General features: G+C 41.0%; 1 protein-coding gene, 1 non-coding gene and 1 pseudogene across 6 annotated transcripts in view; 2 read left to right on the top strand and 1 right to left on the bottom strand.

Annotated features, from left to right (window-relative positions):
• Positions 1-23,277, top strand: part of Catsperb (cation channel sperm associated auxiliary subunit beta) — a 378,659-nt gene that overhangs the window by 303,464 nt on the left and 51,918 nt on the right. For all 5 annotated transcript variants that reach the window (XM_063262696.1, XM_063262695.1, XM_063262697.1 and 2 more), the window contains one exon: positions 13,796-13,986. In XM_063262696.1, coding sequence (XP_063118766.1) covers positions 13,796-13,986 — 191 coding nt within the window. The remainder of the gene's footprint in view (positions 1-13,795; positions 13,987-23,277) is intronic.
• On the top strand, positions 1,203-1,309 carry LOC120093506 (U6 spliceosomal RNA). The gene has a single exon (XR_005486532.1). It is a non-coding gene; the product is annotated as a U6 spliceosomal RNA (small nuclear RNA).
• On the bottom strand, positions 17,277-21,871 carry G6pd-ps1 (glucose-6-phosphate dehydrogenase, pseudogene 1; annotated as a pseudogene).

The following is a 23,277-nucleotide window of genomic DNA, read 5'->3' as shown; positions in this document are numbered from 1 at the left end:
CCACATATACATGGAAGTTGAACAATGCTCTACTCAATGATAACCTGGTCAAGGAAGAAATAAAGAAATTAAAGACTTCCTAGAATTTAGTGAAAATGAAGGTACAACATACCCAAACTTATGGGACACAATGAAAGCTGTGCTAAGAGGAAAACTCATAGCTCTGAGTGCCTGCAGAAAGAAACAGGAGAGAGCATACATCAGCAGCTTCACCACACACCTAAAAGCTCTAGAACAAAAAGAAGCAAATACACCCAGGAGGAGTAGAAGGCAGGAAATAATCAAACTCAGAGCTGAAATCAACCAAGTAGAAACAAAAAGGACCATAGAAAGAATCAACAGAACCATAAGTTGGTTCTTTGAGAAAGTCAACAAGATAGATAAACCCTTAGCCAGACTAACCAGAGGACACAGAGAGTGTGTCCAAATTAACAAAATCAGAAATGAAAAGGGAGACATAACTACAGAAGCAGAGGAAATTCAGAAAATCATCAGATCCTACTACAAAAGCCTATATTCAACAAAACTTGAAAATCTACAGGAAATGGACAATTTCCTAGACAGATACCAGGTACCGAAGTTAAATCAGGAACAGATAAACCATTTAAACAACCCTATAACTCCTAAGGAAATAGAAGCAGTCATTAAATGTCTCCCAACCAAAAAGAGCCGAGGTCCAGATGGGTTCAGTGCAGAATTCTATCAGACCTTTATAGAAGACCTCATACCAATACTATCCAAACTATTCCGCAAAATTGAAACAGATGGAGCGTTACCGAATTCCTTCTATGAAGCCACAATTACTCTTATACCTAAACCAAAGACCCAACAAAGAAAGAGAACTTCAGACCATTTTCCCTTATGAATATCGATGCAAAAATACTCAATAAAATTCTAGCAAACGGAATCCAAGAGCACATCAAAACAATCATCCACCATGATCAAGTAGGCTTCATCCCAGGCATGCAGGGATGGTTTAATATATGGAAAACCATCAATGTGATCCATTATATAAACAAACTGAAAGAACAAAACCACGTGATCATTTCATTAGATACTGAGAAAGCATTTGACAGGGAATAGGGAGGCAAAGTTTAGAACAGAGGCAGAAGGAACACCCATTCAGAGCCTGCCCCACATGTGGCCCATACAAGACAGCAACCAAACTAGATAAGATGGATGAAGCAAAGAAGTGCAGGCCGGTGCTCGCTTCGGCAGCACATATACTAAAATTGGAACGATACAGAGAAGATTAGCATGGCCCCTGCGCAAGGATGACACGCAAATTCGTGAAGCGTTCCATATTTTTACAAAACCAAATTTACACAATATCTTTCTACAAATCCAGCACTACAAAGGATAATAAATGGTAAAGCCCAACATAAGGAGGCAAGCTATACCCTAGAAGAAGCAAGAAACTAATCGTCTTGGCAACAAAACAAAGAGAATGAAAGCACACAAACATAACCTCACATCCAAATATGAATATAAAGGGAAACAATAATCACTATTCCTTAATATCTCTCAATATCAATGGCCTCAACTCCCCAATAAAAAGACATAGATTAACAAACTGGATACGCAACGAGGACCCTGCATTCTGCTGCCTACAGGAAACACACCTCAGAGACAAAGACAGACACTACCTCAGAGTGAAAGGCTGGAAAACAACTTTCCAAGCAAATGGTCAGAAGAAGCAAGCTGGAGTAGCCATTCTAATATCAAATAAAATCAATTTCCAACTAAAAGTCATCAAAAAAGATAAGGAAGGACACTTCATATTCATCAAAGGAAAAATCCACCAAGATGAACTCTCAATCCTAAATATCTATGCCCCAAATACAAGGGCACCTACATACGTAAAAGAAACCTTACTAAAGCTCAAAACACACATTGCACCTCACACAATAATAGTGGGAGATTTCAACACCCCACTCTCATCAATGGACAGATCATGGAAACAGAAATTAAACAGTGATGTCGACAGACTAAGAGAAGTCATGAGCCAAATGGACTTAACGGATATTTATAGAACATTCTATCCTAAAGCAAAAGGATATACCTTCTTCTCAGCTCCTCATGGTACTTTCTCCAAAATTGACCATATAATTGGTCAAAAAACGGGCCTCAACAGGTACAGAAAGATAGAAATAATCCCATGCGTGCTATCGGACCACCACGGCCTAAAACTGGTCTTCAATAACAATAAGGGAAGAATGCCCACATATACGTGGAAATTGAACAATGCTCTACTCAATGATAACCTGGTCAAGGAAGAAATAAAGAAAGAAATTAAAAACTTTTTAGAATTTAATGAAAATGAAGATACAACATACTCAAACTTATGGGACACAATGAAAGCTGTGCTAAGAGGAAAACTCATAGCGCTGAGTGCCTGCAGAAAGAAACAGGAAAGAGCATATGTCAGCAGCTTGACAGCACACCTAAAAGCTCTAGAACAAAAAGAAGCAAATACACCCAGGAGGAGTAGAAGGCAGGAAATAATCAAACTCAGAGCTGAAATCAACCAAGTAGAAACAAAAAGGACCATAGAAAGAATCAACAGGACCAAAAGTTGGTTCTTTGAGAAAATCAACAAGATAGATAAACCCTTAGCCAGACTAACGAGAGGACACAGAGAGTGCGTCCAAATTAACAAAATCAGAAATGAAAAGGGAGACATAACTACAGATTCAGAGGAAATTCAAAAAATCATCAGATCTTACTATAAAAGCTTATATTCAACAAAACTTGAAAATCTTCAGGAAATGGACAATTTCCTAGACAGATACCAGGTATCAAAGTTAAATCAGGAACAAATAAACCAGTTAAACAACCCCATAACTCCTAAGGAAATAGAAGCAGTCATTAAAGGTCTCCCAACCAAAAAGAGCCCAGGTCCAGATGGGTTTAGTGCAGAATTCTATCAAACCTTCATAGAAGACCTCATACCAATATTATCCAAACTATTCCACAAAATTGAAACAGATGGAGCCCTACCGAATTCCTTCTACGAATCTACAATTACTCTTATACCTAAACCACACAAAGACACAACAAAGAAAGAGAACTTCAGACCAATTTCCCTTATGAATATCGACGCAAAAATACTCAATAAAATTCTGGCAAACCGAATTCAAGAGCACATCAAAACAATCATCCACCATGATCAAGTAGGCTTCATCCCAGGCATGCAGGGATGGTTTAATATACGGAAAACCATCAACGTGATCCATTATATAAACAAACTGAAAGAACAGAACCACATGATCATTTCATTAGATGCTGAGAAAGCATTTGACAAAATTCAACACCCCTTCATGATAAAAGTCCTGGAAAGAATAGGAATTCAAGGCCCATACCTAAACATAGTAAAAGCCATATACAGCAAACCAGTTGCTAACATTAAACTAAATGGAGAGAAACTTGAAGCAATCCCACTAAAATCAGGGACTAGACAAGGCTGCCCACTCTCTCCCTACTTATTCAATATAGTTCTTGAAGTTCTAGCCAGAGCAATCAGACAACAAAAGGAGATCAAAGGGATACAGATCGGAAAAGAAGAGGTCAAAATATCACTATTTGCAGATGATATGATAGTATATTTAAGTGATCCCAAAAGTTCCACCAGAGAACTACTAAAGCTGATAAACAACTTCAGCAAAGTGGCTGGGTATAAAATTAACTCAAATAAATCAGTTGCCTTCCTCTATACAAAAGAGAAACAAGCCGAGAAAGAAATTAGGGAAACGACACCCTTCATAATAGACCCAAATAATATAAAGTACCTCGGTGTGACTTTAACCAAGCAAGTAAAAGATCTGTACAATAAGAACTACAAGACACTGAAGAAAGAAATTGAAGAAGACCTCAGAAGATGGAAAGATCTCCCATGCTCATGGATTGGCAGGATTAATATAGTAAAAATGGCCATTTTACCAAAAGCAATCTACAGATTCAATGCAATCCCCATCAAAATACCAATCCAATTCTTCAAAGAGTTAGACAGAACAATTTGCAAATTCATCTGGAATAACAAAAAACCCAGGATAGCTAAAGCTATCCTCAACAATAAAAGGACTTCAGGGGGAATCACTATCCCTGAACTCAAGCAGTATTACAGAGCAATAGTGATAAAAACTGCATGGTATTGGTACAGAGACAGACAGATAGACCAATGGAATAGAATTGAAGACCCAGAAATGAACCCACACACCTATGGTCACTTGATTTTTGACAAAGGAGCCAAAACCATCCAATGGAAAAAAGATAGCATTTTCAGCAAATGGTGCTGGTTCAACTGGAGGGCAACATGTAGAAGAATGCAGATCGATCCATGCTTATCACCCTGTACAAAGCTTAAGTCGAAGTGGATCAAGGACCTCCACATCAAACCAGACACACTCAAACTAATAGAAGAAAAACTAGGGAAGCATCTGGAACACATGGGCACTGGAAAAAATTTCCTGAACAAAACACCAATGGCTTATGCTCTAAGATCAAGAATTGACAAATGGGATCTCATAAAACTGCAAAGCTTCTGTAAGGCAAAGGACACTGTGGTTAGGACAAAACGGCAACCAACAGATTGGGAAAAGATCTTTACCAACCCTACAACAGATAGAGGCCTTATATCCAAAATATACAAAGAACTCAAGAAGTTAGACCGCAGGGAAACAAATAACCCTATTAAAAAATGGGGTTCAGAGCTAAACAAAGAATTCACAGCTGAGGAATGCCGAATGGCTGAGAAACACCTAAAGAAATGTTCAACATCTTTAGTCATAAGGGAAATGCAAATCAAAACAACCCTGAGATTTCACCTCACACCAGTGAGAATGGCTAAGATCAAAAACTCAGGTGACAGCAGATGCTGGCGAGGATGTGGAGAAAGAGGAACACTCCTCCATTGTTGGTGGGATTGCAGACTGGTAAAACCATTCTGGAAATCAGTCTGGAGGTTCCTCAGAAAATTGGACATTGAACTGCCTGAGGATCCAGCTATACCTCTCTTGGGCATATACCCAAAAGATGCCTCAACATATAAAAGAGACACGTGCTCCACTATGTTCATCGCAGCCTTATTTATAATAGCCAGAAAATGGAAAGAACCCAGATGCCCTTCAACAGAGGAATGGATACAGAAAATGTGGTACATCTACACAATGGAATACTACTCAGCTATCAAAAACAACGAGTTTATGAAATTCGTAGGCAAATGGTTGGAACTGGAAAATATCATCCTGAGTGAACTAACCCAATCACAGAAAGACATACATGGTATGCACTCATTGATAAGTGGCTATTAGCCCAAATGCTTGAATTACCCTAGATCCCTAGAACAAACGAAACTCAAGACGGATGATCAAAATGTGAATGCTTCACTCCTTCTTTAAATGAGGAAAAAGAATACCCTTGGCAGGGAAGGGAGAGGCAAAGATTAAAACAGAGACTGAAGGAACACCCATTCAGAGCCTGTCCCACATTTGGCCCATACATATACAGCCACCCAATTGGACTAGATGGATGAAGCAAAGAAGTGCAGACCGACAGGAGCCGGATGTAGATCGCTCCTGAGAGACACAGCCAGAATACAGCAAATACAGAGGCGAATGCCAGCAGCAAACCACTGAACTGAGAATAGGTCCCCTATTGAAGGAATCAGAGAAAGAACTGGAAGAGCTTGAAGGGGCTCGAGACCCCAAAAGTACAACAATGCCAAGCAACCAGAGCTTCCAGGGACTAAGCCACTACCTAAAGACTATACATGGACTGACCCTGGACTCTGACCCCATAGGTAGCAATGAATATCCTAGTAAGAGCACCAGTGGAAGGGGAAGCCCTGGGTCCTGCTAAGACTGAACCCCCAGTGAACTAGTCTATGGGGGGAGGGCGGCAATGGTGGGAGGGTTGGGAGGGGAACACCCATAAGGAAGGGGAGGGGGGAGGGGGATGTTTGCCCCGAAACCGGGAAAGGGAATAACACTCGAAATGTATATAAGAAATACTCAAGTTAATAAAAAAAAAAAAAAAAAAAAAAAAAAAAGAAGTGCAGGCCGACAGGAACCGGATGTAGATCTCTCCTGACAGACATACCCAGAATACAGCAAATACATAGGCGAATGCCAGCAGCAAACCACTGAACTGAGAACGGGACCCCAGTTGAAGGAATCAGAGAAAGGACTGGAAGAGCTTGAAGGAGCTCAAGACCCCATATGAACAACAGTGCCAACCAACCAGAGCTTCCAGGGACTAAGCCACTACCTAAAGACTATACATGGACTGACCCTGGACTCTGACCCCATAGGTAGCAATGAATAGCCTAGTAAGGGCACCAGTGGAAGGGGAAGCCCTTGTTCCTGCCAAGACTGAACCCCCAGTGAACATGATGGCTGCGGGAGGGTGGTAATGGGGGCAGGATGGGGAGGGGAAGGCCAAATAGAAGGGAAGCGGGAGGGGATAGGCAGATGTTGGCCTGGAAACCGGAAAGGGGAATAACAATCGAAATGTAAATAAGAAATACTCAAGTCAATAACGGTAAAAAAATAAAAAAGAATAATTTGAAAAAAAAATTCACACCCAAAGGTCTGTCTTTAAAATTCTCTTAACCTTTGTGCTTAAAATGTATATTAAAATATTTTTTATAAACCCCCCAAAAAATAGAAAAAAAAGTAGATGTAGCAGAAGCCATGTTAGTAATTAAGAGCTCACAATGGCTCTGGCAGAGTGGCCCAATATATACAGTCAATTGTTGTGAACATATTTGTGGGGAGTAAAATTTTTACCCCTAGCCTTTTAGGAAAATTTTGTATCTGAATCTGAGAATCAAATTGATGCAGAGTCACTAAGACTGAACCCCCAGTGAATGTGATTGTTGGGGGGAGGGCGGTAATGGGGGAGGGTGGGGAGGGGAACACCCATAAAGAAGGGGAGGGGAAGGGGTTAGGGGGATGTTGGCCCAGAAACCGGGAAAGGGAATAACAATCGAAATGTAAATAAGAAACACTCAAGTTAATAAAGGAAAAAAATTGATAGAATCAAATCACAGAATTTTACTTAGCATAAGATCTATGTGGAACGAAAAACCTTATAAGAAAATGAAGAATGGATGTAGCAGCTCACGTTGAATACTTTTCTTTTTCTAGAAAGTTATTTCTATTCCCTTCAGATTATGCAATGACCAGCAATTTTTTAAAATCAAATCATAGGGACAGAGAGGGCCCTCAAAAGTCTCATGATCTCCCATCACTTTCATGATGGAGTGCAAATAGGCTTACTTTTGTAAGAGTCTTTTGTGAATAATGACAACTACTGTAACTTCAAAGTGGCAATGCCAATTTTATGTGCAGAACGCAGAGTCCTACAACTTTACTCCTTCCTTTAGTTCTTACATTCTTTCCAGCCTTCCCTTTCCGAATGCTCCCTGAGCCTTGGAGAGTTGATATAGCTTGGACGTTTGTTTCCCATTTGAGGGAAAGCACTGGTCCATTATGCCGTGCCAATAGTCATTTATTACCAGCACTGTAGACAGTTAAAACTTTCACATCTTAAAAAAGAAAAATTTTGTAGGAGCTTTTTAAAAAAGTTTGTTGGATATATCGATTTACATTTTAAATGTTATCCCCTTTCCCAGTTTCCCCTCCTCAAACCCCCATCCGATCTCCCACCCCCTTTCCTCACATTTAACTAGTTCTGTTTTTTTGGTTTTTGTTTTTAATACAACTCAAATCCACAGAGAATGGTGCTGCCTACAATGGGCTGAGCCTTCATACATCAATTAACAAGAAAGGCAGTCACCTACAACATGCCAACAGACTTTCCTCTCAGATGAGTATAGACTGTGCCAGTTTAGTCATCAAATCCAGCTAGCACAGGAGGCTGGAAAGAAGTGGTTAAGAGGATTTGTTGCTCTTCCAGAGGAAACAAATTTGGTTCCCAACACCCTCTTTTTGCCTCACAACAATTTGAATCTCCAATTACAAGGGATTGAATGCTTGCTTCTGACCTATACCAGTACTAAGCAAACATGCAGTGCACATATCCAGTCTGTTAGTCTATGCCTTTGTATTGGGGAATTGAGTCCATTGATGTGAAGAGATATCAAGGAATAGTGATTGTTGTTTCCTGTTATTTTTCTTGTTAGAGATGGAATTATGTTAGTGTGGCTCTCCTCTTTTGGGTTCGTTGCAAGGAGATTACTTTCTGGCTGTTTCTAGGGTTCAGTTTCTGTCCATGTGTTGGAGTTTTCCATCTATTATCCTTTGTAGGGCTGGATTTTGAAAAGATGTTGTGTAAATTTGTTTTTGTCATGTAATATCTTAGTTTCACCATCTATGTTAATTGAGAATTGGACTGGCATTTGTGTTCTTTTAGGGTCTTTATGACCTCTGCCCAGGATCTTCTGGTTTTCATAGTCTCTGGTAAGAAGTCTGGTGCAATTCTGATAGGTCTGCCTTTATATGTTACTTGACCTTTTTCCCTTACTGCTTTTAATATTCTTTCTTTGTTTTGTGCATTTGGTGTTTTGACTATTATATGACAGGAAGAATTTCTTTTTTGGTCCGATCTATTTGGAGTTCTGTAGGCTTCTTGTATGTTTGTGGGCATCTCTTTCTTTAGGTTATGGAAGTTTTCTTCTATAATTTTGTTGAAGATATTCACTGGCCCTTTAAGTTAGGAGTCACTCTCTTTTATACCTATTATCCTTAGGTTTGATCTTCTCATTGTGAACTGGATTTCCTGGATGTTTTGGATTAGGAGCTTTTTGCATTCTACATTTTCTTTGATGGTTGTATCAGTGTTTTCTATGGCATCTTCTGGCCCTGAGATTCTCCCCTCTATCTCTTGTATTTTTGTTGGTGATGCTTGTGTCTATGACTCCTGATCTCTAGGTTTTCTATCTCCAGGATTGTCTCCATTTGTGATTTCTTTATTGTTTCTATGTCCATTTTTATATCCTGGATGGTTTTGTTTGTTTGTGTTTTCCTGTAATTCTTTAAGCGATTTTTGTATTTCCTCTTTAAGATCTCCTTGTTTACCTGTGTTGTCCTGTATTTCTTTAAGGGAGTTATTTATGTCTTCCTTAAAGTCCTCTATCATCATCGTGAGATGTGATTTTTAATTTCAAATCTTGCTTTTCCAGGGTTTTTGGATAAGCAGTGTTTGCTTCGGTGGAAAAACTGGGCTCTGCTGATGCCAAGTAATCTTGGTTTCTGTTACTTAGATTCCTGCACTTGCCTCTTGCCATCAAGTTGTCTCTGGTGTTAGGTGGTCTTGCTGTCTCTGATAGTGGCTTGACCCTCCTGTAAGCCACTCTGTCAGCACTCTTGGAGACTGACTTTCTCCCAGCAGTATCTGGATACAGAGAGCTATGTCACAGGGTCATTTCTGGGCACAAGCAGAAACAGAAAGGATCCTCTCCCGGACTGCTCCTCAGTTCCTGTGTTCAGAGGGCTCCTGGCGGGTTTTTCTTGGGCCAGGAATTTGAGCAGATGTGGTGGACTTCCCTGTACTCTCAGTATTGTCCAAACTTGTGAGAGTCCCACTCTCCCCAGGGGATCTGGGTACAGAGAGCTATGGGACCAGGTAAGCTTTGGGTGAGGACAGAAACTGGAAGGATCCTGTCTCTGACTGGTCCTGGGTTCTTGTGTCCTGAGGGCTCCAGGCAGGTGCCTTGGAGCAGAAATGGTAGTCTTGCCTCTGCTCTCAGGTGTGTGAAATGGTGGGATTTTTTAATAATTTAATTAGAACTTTACAACAAAATTGTGGAGAAAAGCAGAAAGTTCTCATGCACTTCTCCACTGCTCTTTAGTTCTCCATACTCTCCACAGACAGCCCCAGAGTTGTATGCTTGCTTAAACTGATAACCTATACAGACATAACTTCACCCACAGATCAGAACTGTGCCAGAATTCACGTTTTTGCAATAGGAAATTGCTCTGTAGCCTAGAGCTGGCCTCAAATCCTCAATCCTCCTGCCTCAGCCTCCTGAATGCTAAAGTAACATGCAGGTAGGTACCCAAATACCTCCATGTGCAACCTAGGTGAACTCTTGGTGCCCTTTCTGTGAGTTGGAACAAATGGATAGTGGCATTATAATGCATATACAATAGTCTTGTTGTATGAAAATACCCCTGTGTCTCATCTGGTAATCCTTGTCTTCCCAGTTCCTGGCAACTTTTTGATGTTGCTATCTCCTTAGATTTGCCTGTTCTAGAATGCAATGTAGTTGGAGTTATACATCCTTTTGAAATTTGCTTTTTCCACTTGGGAGTATGCCTTAAGATTCCTATTACTCTGTTTAAATAAGACAGAACAAGTACTGAGTCATTAGATATGCTAACATAGAAGGGGGAAATTTCATGGGGCCTTACCACTAGATAAAGAACTACAGGCAACCAAGGTATGATGAGAGCTAGAAAATTAGTCTTCCTCAGGCATGAGCCCTTTCATTGGGTATTCAGTACCAAGTTGTCAGCCCTGAAATCATGTTCCTACACATACAAGTACAGTAAATGTATTAAGCCATTACAAGCTAATATGTTATATATTAGAGGAAAAGAGGGTAATGAGTTTGAAAGGGACCAAGATGAGGGAGGAGTAGACATGGGAAGAGTTGGAGCGAGGAACTGAAAGTAGGAAGTGATTTAATTATATCAGTTTCAGAAAATATTAAAAAGATTGTTTTATCTTCTAATGTCTTGAGAATTACCTAGTGAAGAAAAGTATTCCACTGTATGTTTAGACTACATTTTATGTAACTATTCACCAATATTTTTAAATTATTTTTTATTTTATGTATTGGTGTTTCATTCTGTACCCATACAGGCTAGAAGAGAGCTATTGGATCCCCACAAGTGGAGTTACATATGTTTGTGAGCTGCCATGTGGGGGACCAAACCAGGCCCTGTAGTAGAGCACTCAATGCTGTTAATACTGAGTGTCCCCCTAGCCCCAACCTAGTCATCAATAAAAGACGTTCCCGCTGCTCCCAGTGAACACAGTGCTTTTAGGACCTACATGCAGGTTTGCAGTTCATTTAGGTAAATTCCTAGAAATGTTGGGTAAAAGAATTTTTGAGATTAAATAAATTGCCTATCTTGCCATTCCTTTCTACATTCCTACAGCAGTAAGTTAGAATTCTTTTGTATCTGGTCAGCATTTGGCATTGTTAATGTTAGGGTTTTGTTATTTTGTCACTTTTTGTTATTTCTCATTTCCAATTCCCAGATGATGAATGACATTTGCTTTTACTGTGCTTACTTGCCATGGAATTGCCTCTGTGTGTGTGTGTGTGTGTGTGTGTGTGTGTGTGTGTGTGTGTGTGTACCTCTCTCTTCTCTCTCTCTTCTCTCTCTCTCTCTCTCTCTCTCTCTCTCTGTGTGTGTGTGTGTGTATGTATGTGTGTATGTGTGTGTGTATGTGTGTGCACACAAACACACATGTGTGGGTACATGTACACATCTGCCTGAACCCATATCCCCAGTCCTGACATTACAAAATCTCTCTGCCTTACTTCACTCTCTTTGCTCAACCCTTCTTCTTTCTCTCCATCCCCTCCTTTTTTAAATTTTTTATTAGATATATTTCTTTACTTACATTCCAAATGTTATTCCCTTTCCCGTTTTCCTGTCCATAAGCCCCCATTCACTCCCTCATACGGGTATTCTCTCTATACATCCCCCTTATTGCCCCCCCCATATTCCCCTGCACTGGGGGTCCAACCTTGGCAGGATCAAGGGCTTCCCCTTCCCCTGGTGCCATCCCCTCCTTTTATGGTCATCATTATAGTAGCACTCTCCCAGATGCCTCTGGCTATTTTCTTCATCATATCAAAAATAAACCTTCTGCCCCACCAGACCTAGGAGCAGTCATTTCCTCTTTTCTTTTGTTTTCTTTCTTACTTTTTAAATTTTTTCATTCAAATCTGAAGTGGTGAAATTTTTTCTAGGAAACTTCTTAATTTTTATTCGGATTAATAGTGAATGCACATCTATTTCCATCGGGTGTCATCTCTCCTGAGTAGTGACGTTTAAAACATTGCTAGAATAGAAACAAGGCTCCAAGGTAGAGCATTTGCCTAACATTCATGAAGTTCTAGGTTTGAGTCCCAGCCCTAAACAATGATAGATGATAGATAGATAGATAGATAGATAGATAGATAGATAGATAGATAGATAGATAGATAGATAAGATACACAGACAGATGATAAATGCATAGATGTACAGATAACTTTTGTTCACTTGCAGTGTGAAAAATTATGTTGTATATGTCATTTTGCCAACAGTTAAAACTTTTGAACAACGGTTGGACAGATAGTCATTTGTTAGCTGCTCTATTACTATTATCAATCCTAACATTGGTACAATTTATTTTTAAATCACACATTAATATGCCTGCTCTTTTTTTTTTCCAGAGCTGAGGACTGAACCCAGGGCCTTGGGCTTTCTAGGCAAGCGCTCTACCACTGAGCTAAATTCCCAACCCCATGCCTGCTCTTTTTTTTTTTTTTTTATTAACTTGAGTATTTCTTATATACATTTCGAGTGTTATTCCCTTTCCCGGTTTCCGGGCAAACATCCCCCTCCCCCCTCCCCTTCCTTATGGGTGTTCCCCTCCCAACCCTCCCCCCATTGCCGCCCTCCCCCCCACAGTCTAGTTCACTGGGGGTTCAGTCTTAGCAGGACCCAGGGCTTCCCCTTCCACTGGTGCTCTTACTAGGATATTCATTGCTACCTATGAGGTCAGAGTCCAGGGTCATGTATAGTCTTTAGGTATTGGCTTAGTCCCTGGAAGCTCTGGTTGCTTGGCATTGTTGTACATATGGGGTCTCGAGCCCCTTCAAGCTCTTCCAGTTCTTTCTCTGATTCCTTCAACGGGGGTCCTATTCTCAGTTCAGTGGTTTGCTGCTGGCATTCGCCTCTGTATTTGCTGTATTCTGGCTGTGTCTCTCAGGAGCGATCTACATCCGGCTCCTGTCAGTCTGCACTTCTTTGCTTCATCCATCTTGTCTAATTGGGTGGCTGTATATGTATGGGCCACATGTGGGGCAGGCTCTGAATGGGTGTTCCTTCAGTCTCTGTTTTAATCTTTGCCTCTCCCTTCCCTGCCAAGGGTATTCTTTTTCCTCATTTAAAGAAGGAGTGAAGCATTCACATTTTGATCATCCGTCTTGAGTTTCGTTTGTTCTAGGGATCTAGGGTAATTCAAGCATTTGGGCTAATAGCCACTTATCAATGAGTGCATACCATGTGTGTCTTTCTGTGATTGGGTTAGCTCACTCAGGATGATATTTTCCGGTTCCAACCATTTGCCTACGAATTTCATAAACTCGTTGTTTTTGATAGCTGAGTAATATTCCATTGTGTAGATGTACCACATTTTCTGTATCCATTCCTCTGTTGAAGGGCATCTGGGTTCTTTCCATTTTCTGGCTATTATAAATAAGGCTGCGATGAACATAGTGGAGCATGTGTCTCTTTTATATGTTGGGGCATCTTTTGGGTATATGCCCAAGAGAGGTATGGCTGGATCCTCAGGCAGTTCGATGTCCAATTTTCTGAGGAACCTCCAGACTGATTTCCAGAATGGTTTTACCAGTCTGCAATCCCACCAACAATGGAGGAGTGTTCCTCTTTCTCCACATCCTCGCCAGCATCTGCTGTCACCTGAGTTTTTGATCTTAGCCATTCTCACTGGTGTGAGGTGAAATCTCAGGGTTGTTTTGATTTCCATGCCTGCTCTTTTAAGTCACTCAGATATTCATTCTTTCTATGTTTGTTGATTTATTTTTAGTAAATCTGGAATTGCTTATATCAGAAATGTATTTTCACATGACGATCCGAAGGGATTTTACACATCTGTTCACACAGAATTAATAGAACCTTTTGGGATGGAGGACTCAAAGGAGAGCCCTTGCTTACATCATCCTCTTGAAATTAAATATTCCGGAAACATATTCTTCACACTGACTCTTACGTCACAAAGTAAGTATAAAAATATAATCTATCTCTTTTGGCTTCAAAAATTAAAAGTTACATTTTGAGAAAATTATGTGTTCCTTTTTAATGCAATAGTTTTAATGTAAGTATGTATGTGAATGTATGTGTATATGCATGTGTATGTATAAATGTATGTATATGTATGTGTGTGGTATGTGTGTATAGGTATGTCTGTGTACATATGTTTATGTGTATATTTGTGGGTGTCTGTGTTTGTGTATGTGTGTGTTTCTGTGTGATGCTATTTATGGATGTATGTGTGCATATGTATGTATGTGTATGTGTGTGCCTGTGTGTATGAATGACTGGGTATATGTATGTGTATGTGTGTTTGTATATGTATGCATGTGTGTATGTGTGTATATTTATATGTGTGTACACGTGTGAAAGTGTGTGTGTGTGTGTGTGTGTGTGTGTGTGTGTGTGTGTGTGTGTAAGCTTGCTGGAAGATTGAAGCTTAATCCTTGTATGTATTAGACAAATAGTCTACCATTTCCCTACTATCCTTATAACCAAATTCTGGACCAACTGGCAATCAACCAAAGATCACAGATACTTAAGATACAGGATCAGTTGTGCATAATGTAACAAAATATCTCTATAAGTTCTTTAATATATTTTCAATAGGTAGGGTTTATTATTTATTACAGTAAGACTTATTTTGTTTTGAACATTGCTCAGAAGTAAGAGAAAATTGGATTTTTGTGTCAATCAAAAATACATTTTGAATGAAATATTTTAAAAATTTTTATTAAAAAATGGTCAAGAACGATGATGTAATACCTTTAATCCTAGCACATAGGAGGCAAAGGCTAAGGCAGGCAGACCTTTCTGAGTTTGTATTAGAGTTGCAATCTAGTATAGATATCCAGTTCCAAGCTAGCCGAATACATATGGTGAGACTTATCAGGAGCCAACAAGCTAATAACTAGCAGGTGATCTTCCTGAGATGACTTTGCCTTAGATTAAAATCTATGGTGAGACTTTAGTAGGCAAGGCCCATAAGAAAAGTATTGTCTCATAGTGATGCTATATAAATAGATGACTTCTTAATTCTTAATTGATTCTATAAGAATTCCAAAAATTATATCACTATATATTAAGCTCTTTAATAGTGGGACTGCTATTACATCCTTTCTGATAGTCAAAACTGCAATGAGAACTCTGCCAGTCTCCCATGTGTCACCAGTTAACCGCATTTTAGATAGTAAGCAGACATTCTACAACTCAGAGCACATTCCAAGATGCTGTAAGATCATTAACCAAAAATCATAAAAAGAGAACTAATGATTTATTATAGGTGCTAGGACAGAAGATAAAATACTGACTGGTTTTACCTATATAAAGCTTTATTAATAACTTAGTTATGGCTTTTAACTCTCCTTGAACCTCTGGAGCTATAACAGGTGATGAACATTTAGCCAGGTTATTACTCCTAATGGATATTCATGTAAACATTCTCTGTTGTAAAGTTCTTATTTGATTTATGATTTGAATTTATGTGTAGACTTGTGATGAATATTTTACCATGTAATGATGTATTCTGAAAGATGTATAAATGCTGAGGACAAAGGCACATGAATTTCCCTTGTCACACTTAGGATCATCATGATCATTCTGCTTTTCCCTTTTTCTTAGAGAGTTTTCATAGGAAATGTTTTGCAACCTATGAATGAATGCTAAATTTACTTTTCAACATGTCCCTTTTTTCCTGTGACTTCAACTAACAAGCTGAAAGTTAGAGTTGTGCAATTCCTGTGGAGATAGAACAAAGGCCACATTACTTAATCCCCTGCTGTTAGGCTACAGGTGTTAATCACCTAAGCCAGCAGCTTTTAACTCTCAGAATTAGCAAGACAGTTTTTAGGACTTTGTAGAAGTTATTGTCAGCATTCAGTATAGAGAGTTAGAACATCTGGAAACCCTCAGTCTTTAAAGCCACACCAAAGTCCTACTCTCTGTTTCCTTTCAACCTGCTCCAGGCAGGGAAGCTACTGATGTAGCAAGAAAGGCAGGGCTGTCTCTATGTAAACACTAGGGGCCTGGCAGTTGCAAAAGCATCTCCTGCAGGAGGATCTAAGTGAGGGCTGCCTGAGAGGACAAGGATTGCAGGTGCAAATAGTGCTAGCCAATCAGGAACTGCTGTTTAGAATAGATACTTTCTTGGAACCAATGGTGTGTGGGTGGAAAGTATTAAAGGAGCTTGCAGCAGGGCTCAGATGAGCTAGCTGCAGCATTTCTCACCTGTGTGGGTCATTGACTCTGCACTAACTCGCCCCCAAACCCCAATAGTGGGTAGGGTTGGTCTGAGAGCTATTCAGGCTACAGGCAGCATCCTGGTAACTTGTGTCAATTTTTTTAAAGTTATGGCAATTTTGCCCTATATAATAAAAATAAATTTGAAACTGGGTAGTGGTAGCATGTGTCTTTACTTACAGCATTTGCAAGCCACAGAGGGAGGCAGACCTCTATGAGTTTGATGTGAGCCTGGTCTACAGAATGAGTTCCAGGATAGCAAGGACTACACAGAGAAACCCTGTCTTGAAAAACAACAACAAAACAATACAAACAAAAAGTATTTGAATTTCTGTTTAAAGGATATTTCTATTTCTAAGTGTTGTCTGATAGATATACAATAGAAGTCAATAGGCTTTGGGGCTACATGGGTGGCTCAATGATTTAAAAAAAACAAAGTATTTACTGCTTTTGTGGAAGACCCAAGTTTAATTCTCAGCCCCAATTCCAGGTACTCAGAACAGTGTGGAACTCCAACTCTAGGGGATAAAATGCCTCTGCTCACTGAGGGCACATACACTCACATACACAAACACACACAACTACACATAATTAATTCTATTAACTTACTGTAGGATTTAGCTTTTACTCTGAATAACTGAGAAGGCATTAGAGGATTTTGCTAAAAAATGACCTTTTGTGACTCTGCTTGAACAAGATCGCCTAGTATTCTATGAGTGGGTGGGTAATATAGACAGACCATAGAGGAAACCAGAGAAACCAGCTGAAGGCGAGTCAATAGGTGGGGAATCATGTTAAATTTTAGGTTCCTATTACTTATGCAATTGCCAAACCTGCACCAGCCACGCATGTTCTGGGATCAGTCTCCAGTACACAAAGAGGGAGTTAAAAGAAAGAAAGAATGAACAGAGTAAAGCTGAATGCCACCAGGTGGTTCAACCCTGAGTCCTGCCACTTGGGACTCTGAGACAGGAGAGCTATGAATTTAGGGTGAGCCTTAGCTACCCTTCAAGAACCTGTTTTGTCTTTTCTTTCTTTTTTTTTTAACTTTTTTGATGATTTAATGGCAGGGTTGGGGTAGGAAAATTCTAGCTGCTGCTCTTACCTTCCTTTGGTAATGAGGCTGCCCATGGGTTGGATGGGGTTGACTATGGACTATGGAATTGTTTAGGAGATATCTATGGCCCCCAAAATATCGCTAGGCAGCATGAGGGTTCTTCCAGCTGGTGAGGAGGAATGTCAAGTAGCACTAAGGCTAGTGTGGCTATGGGCAGGTCCTCTCAAATGGGTGTCCTTCATCACTTTAAGTTTTGAGGAATTTGCCCACAGTCTCAGGGAACTGTGGTTTGGTCATTGTCCTTCCAAGGCCCAAGGCTCCTCCCAATTGTTCCTAACTCCTATCTTAAGGAGTCCAGGGACAGACTGATAGGCGTTCTTTCTGCAGGAGTTGGAGGGGAGGAGGTGATTCAGGTCTTGTGGAAAGATGGGTGGCTCAGATAGGGACAGTGGTGGTCTTGAAAGCATTGCAATGTGTTTTGAATGCCTGGTATTTGAGGAATGTAGCTGGGCTTAGTGGTGGTGGCAGTGGCCGCAGCATAGGACAGAATGGTGGCCTAAGCCCAGAGACTAGAATGTGTAGCTAAGGCCTATGGTCCCAAAGTCTTTCCAATATGAGGTCAATAGTCCTAATATAGGGTTAGATGGTGAGAAGGGCAGATGCAGAAAGGGTGGCCAGAAGAGGCAGAATGCAGATGGTATAAGTTTCCAGGGCTCAGAGCTTGTGAGGGTTCACCCACCCTCATACTGGAAGCCCACTCTCTTCATCAGCTCATCTGCCTCTGTGGGACCGAGGCTGCCATAGACATAGGGAATGGGCTGGGGCTTCTCTCGACCAATCTTGTGCAGCAATGTTGTGAAGATATGCCAGGCTTCCGAGTTCATCATTATGGACAAAGTCTGTTGCCATAGGTTAGGTCCAGCTCAGACTCCTCAGGGTTGAAGAACAGGCCAGGCTTCTTGGTCATCATCTTGGTGTATACCGCCTCATTGCACACAGATGACCAGCTTGTTACACTTGCACTGCTGGTGGAAGATGTGACCTGCCACATCGCAGAACTGAAGTTTCACTTCAACTTTGCACTCATTCAGAGCTTTGCCACAGTGCAGGATGAAGGGTACTCCATCCCACTGTTCATTCTCCACATAGAGGACAGCTGCTGCTAAGGTAGCAGTGGTAGACCCATGGGGTACTGTGGGGTTATCTAAGTACCCATTGGTACCTTCTCCTTCTCCACTGGGGTTCCCCACATACTGGCCAAGGACCACGTTGTCAATTTCCACCTCTGAGATACATTTTAACACTTTGACCTTCTCATCATGGACATCATTTGAATCTGTAGAGGCAGGCTTTTCCATGGCCACTAGACACAACATCTGCAGGAGGTGGTTCTGTATAACATCCCCTATGATCCTAAATTCATCAAAATAGCCCCGACAACCCTCAGTACCAAAGGGCTCTTTAAATGTAAGGATCACAAGCATGGACAAGCAATGTTGTCTCGATTCCAGATGGGTCCAAAGGTCCTGTTGGCAAATCTCAGCACCATGAGGTTCTGGACCAGGTAGTGGTCGATGCGGTAGATCTGGTCCTCACGAAACAGAGAGGAGATGTGGTTCAACAGTTGATTGGAGCTCTTCAGGTCTCTCCCGAAGGGCTTCTCCACTATGATGCGGTTCCAGCCTGTCTGACTCATACAGATCTCTTGAATGTTCTTGGTGACTGCTTCATAGACAGTGGGGGGCAAGGCCAGGTAGAATAGATGGTTGGCCTGCATCCCCTGGTGCAGGGCATTCATGTAGCTATTGAGGTGCTTGTAGAAGGCTGGATCATCATACTGGCCAGCTACATAGGTGTTACAGGCAAAGAACTCCTCCCGCTTGGGTCTTTCTTCTGGAGTGACTTTAAAGAAGGGCTCACTCTGCTTGCGGATGTCATCCACTGTGAGTCATGAGCAGGCATAGCCTACAATGAAGGTGTCTTTGGGTAAAAGGCCATCCCGGAACAGCCACCAGATGGTAGGATAAATCTTCTTCTTGGCCAGGTCACCCGATGCACCCATGATGATAAATATGTGTATCAGCCTTGTGGAAGGCATCACCATGGTACAACTCTTCCCTTAGGATCCCACACACCTGGGTCCAGCTCAAAGCCATCTGCTCTGCCATGATATTTTCTGAATTTAGTTGCTGCTGCCAAACACGTTCACAGACCTGGAGTGCATAGCCCGTTTCTTGTCTTTTCATTTTTATTGGAAAAAATGTAATACATATTTTGTTCCTCTCCCCAAATTCTTTCCAGATCCTTCCCACCAATCTATTATCCCAAATCTCTCTCTCTCTCTCTCTCTCTCTCTCTCTTTCTCTCTCTCTCTCTCTCTCTCTCTCTCAGTATGTATCTTTCTGTCTCTCTCTCCCTCCCTCTCTCCCACTTTTCTTCCTCTTTCTTTCTTTCTCTTTCTTTATATCTTTCTTTCTTTATATCTTTCTTTCTTTCTTTCTCTCTTTCTTTCTTCATTTTACATCCCAATAGGAACAGCCCTCTCCTCCCAGCCAGCCCCCAGAGAATCTCCACTCCTCCTCTAAGAAGGACTCACACCCTCCTGGATAAATCCTCAACACTTCTCCCTTCTCCAGCACATCAAGTCACTGCAAGACTAAGTGCATGCTCTCCCACCAAAGCCAGAAAAGGCAGCCCAGTTAGGGGAACAGGATCCACTGGCAGTTGACAGATGCATGGCCTTCCCATGCTTCAGCTGTTGGTGAACCCATATAAAGACCAAGCTGCAACCTGCTACATATGTGCAATGAGGGGTTTTAGGTCCAACCCGTGCTCACACTTTGATTGGTGGTTTAGACTCTAGGAACCCCTATAAGGGTCCAGGTTAGTTGACACTAGTGATCTTCAAGTAGAGTCCCTGTCTTCTCTGGGTCCCCCAATCCTTCCCCTAACTCTTCCATAAGACTCCCTTAGTTTCATCTAGTGTTTGGCTGTGGTTCTTTGCATCTGTTTTCATTAGCTGCTGGGTAGAGCCTCTCAGAGGACAGTTATGCTAGGCACCTGTCTGCAAACATAACAGAGTATCATTAATAGTGTCAGGGATTAGTGTTTGCCCATGGGATGGGCCTCAGTTTTGGGCTAGTCATTGGGCCACTCCCTCCATCTCTGCTCCATCTTTGTCCCTGCACATTTTGAAGGCAAGACATATATCTTGGGTCAAAGTTTGTGTGGATGGATTGCTATCCTTAGTCCTGCACTAGGAGTCCTACCTGGCTATAGGAAGTGTCCACTTCAGGAAGCATATCCCCAAGTGCTAGAGGTCTCAATAGAGTCACCCTCATAGACAGCCTGGGATCTCCTGCCACCCCTTTCCTAGGGCTTTGGTACATCCTGGAGATGCCACCTGCCTGGCTACAACCTCTGATTTCCATTCTCTGTTCCTTGCTCTCCCTACGCCTAATCCGCCAACCCCGCTCTTCTACCCATCACCTCTACCACTCAGTTCCTTCCCTCCATATACCTCCCATATCTATTTTCCCCTTCTGAGAAAGAATCAACTATCCTCTTTCCTTGTTCTTTGGCTTCTTTGTCTCTGGTCTGTGGAGTGGTTATGTTGTAGTTTCTCGCTTACATCCACTTAGAAGTGAGTACCTGCCATGCATGTCCTTTTGAGTCCAGGTTAGCTCATTCACTATAATATTTTCTAATAAGATTCATTTGCCTGGAAATCTCATAGTATCCTTGTTTTTAATAGCTGAGTGGTATTCCTTTGTGTAAATGAATGACATTTTCTGTATCCACTCTTCAGTTGAGGGATAACTGGGCTGTTTCTAGTTTCTGAATATTATGAATAAAGCTACTATTATCACAGATGAGCAAGTGTCCTTGTGAGATGGTAGAGAATCTTTGAGCATATACTCAGCCAGTAGTAGTATAGTTGGTGTCTTGATGTAGAACTATAAATTTCTGAGAAACCACCAAATTGATTTCCAGAGTGATTGTACTGTTCCTTGCAGCAGCAATAATGTGTTCCTCTTTCTCCACATCCACACCAGCATGTGCTAACACTTGAGCTTTTGATATTAGCCACTCTGATAGGTATAAGACAGAATCTCTGGGTTTTTTGATTTTCATTTCCCTGATGACTAAACATGTTGAACATTGCCTTAAGTGCTTCTTAGACATTCAAAAATTCTCTGTTAAGCATTCTGTGTTTCATTTTTAAGGCTGGTTTGTTGGTATCTAACTTCTTGAATTCTTCATATATTTTGGATATTAGACCTCTCTGAGATAAGATCTATTCCAAATCTGTAGGCTGCCATTTTGTCCTATGACAGTGTCCTTTGACTTACAGAATCTTTTCAGTTTCATGATGTCCATTTCTCAATTGTTGATCTTAGAGCATGAGTAATTCTGTTCACTTTACAAAGCTGTCTCCTGTACCAATGCTTTCAAGGCTCTTTCACACTCTCTGTTCTATTAGATTTTATATATACACTTTAATGTTTATGTTTTTTTCTGGGTTTTTTATCTTTTTTTTATTAACTTGAGTATTTCTTATATACATTTCGAGTGTTATTCCCCTTCCCGGTTTCCGGACCAACATCTATCCCCCTAGGCCCCCCCTCCCCTTCTATATGGGCTTCCCCTCCCCATCCTCCCCCCATTACCACCCAACCACCATCAATCATGTACACTAGGTGTGCAGCCTTGGCATGACCAAGGGCTTCCCCTTCCACTGGTGCTCTTACTAGGCTATTCATTGCTACCTATGAGGTCAGAGTCCAGGATCAGTCCATGTATAGACTTTGGGTAGTGGCTTAGTCCCTGGAAACTCTGGTTGGTGGGCATTGTTCATATGGGGTCTCGAGCTCCTTCAAGCTCTTACAGTCCTTTCTCTGATTCCTTCAACGGGGGTCCCGTTCTCAGTTCAGTGGTTTGCTGCTGGCATTCGCCTAGAATTTGCTGTATTCTGGCTGCGTCTCTCAGGAGAGATCTACATCCGGTTCCTGTCAGCCTGCACTTATTTGCTTCATCCATACTATCTAATTGGGTGGCTGTATATGTTTCTCTTTTGTGTAGATGAAGGCTACTGATTTATTTGAGTTAATTTTATACCCAGCCACTTTGCTGAAGTTGCTTATCAGCTTTAGTAGTTCTCTGGTGGAACTTTTGGGATCGCTTAAATATACTATCATACCATCTGCAAATAGTGATATTTTGACTTCTTCCTTTCCAATCTGTATCCCCTTGATCTCCTTTTGTTGTCTGATTGCTCTGGCTAGAACTTCAAGAACTATATTGAATAAGTAGGGAGAGAGTGAGCAGCCTTGTCTAGTCCCTGATCTTAGTGGGATTGCTTCAAGTTTCTCTCCATTTAGTTTAATGTTAGCAACTGGTTTGCTGTATATGGCTTTTACTATGTTTAGGTATGGGCCTTGAATTCCTATTCTTTCCAGGACTTTTATCATGAAGGGGTGTTGAATTTTGTCAAATGCTTTCTCGGCATCTAATGAAATGATCATGTGGTTTTGTTCTTTCAGTTGGTTTATATAATGGATTACATTGATGGTTTTCCATATATTAAACCATCCCTGCATGCCTGGGATGAAGTCTACTTGATCATGGTGGATGATTGTTTTGATGTGCTCTTGGATTCGGTTTGCCAGAATTTTTTTGAGTATTTTTGCATCGATATTCATAAGGGAAACTGGTCTGAAGTTCTCTTGTTGGGTCTTTGTGTGGTTTAGGTATAAGAGTAATTGTGGCTTCATAGGAGGAATTCAGTAGCGCTCCATCTGTTTCAATTTTGTGGAATAGTTTGGATAGTATTGGTATGAGGCCTTCTAGAAGGTCTGATAGAATTCTGCACTGAACCCGTCTGGATCTGGGCTCTTTTTGGTTGGGAGACTTTTAATGACTGCTTCTATTTCGTTAGGAGTTACAGGGTTGTGTAAATGGTG

Source organism: Rattus norvegicus, chromosome 6 (assembly GCF_036323735.1).
Source record: "Rattus norvegicus strain BN/NHsdMcwi chromosome 6, GRCr8, whole genome shotgun sequence".
In the NCBI taxonomy this organism is placed as follows: Eukaryota; Metazoa; Chordata; class Mammalia; order Rodentia; family Muridae; genus Rattus; species Rattus norvegicus.
Note: the sequence above shows the minus strand (reverse complement) of the source record. Positions and strands in the feature narration are given on the sequence as shown.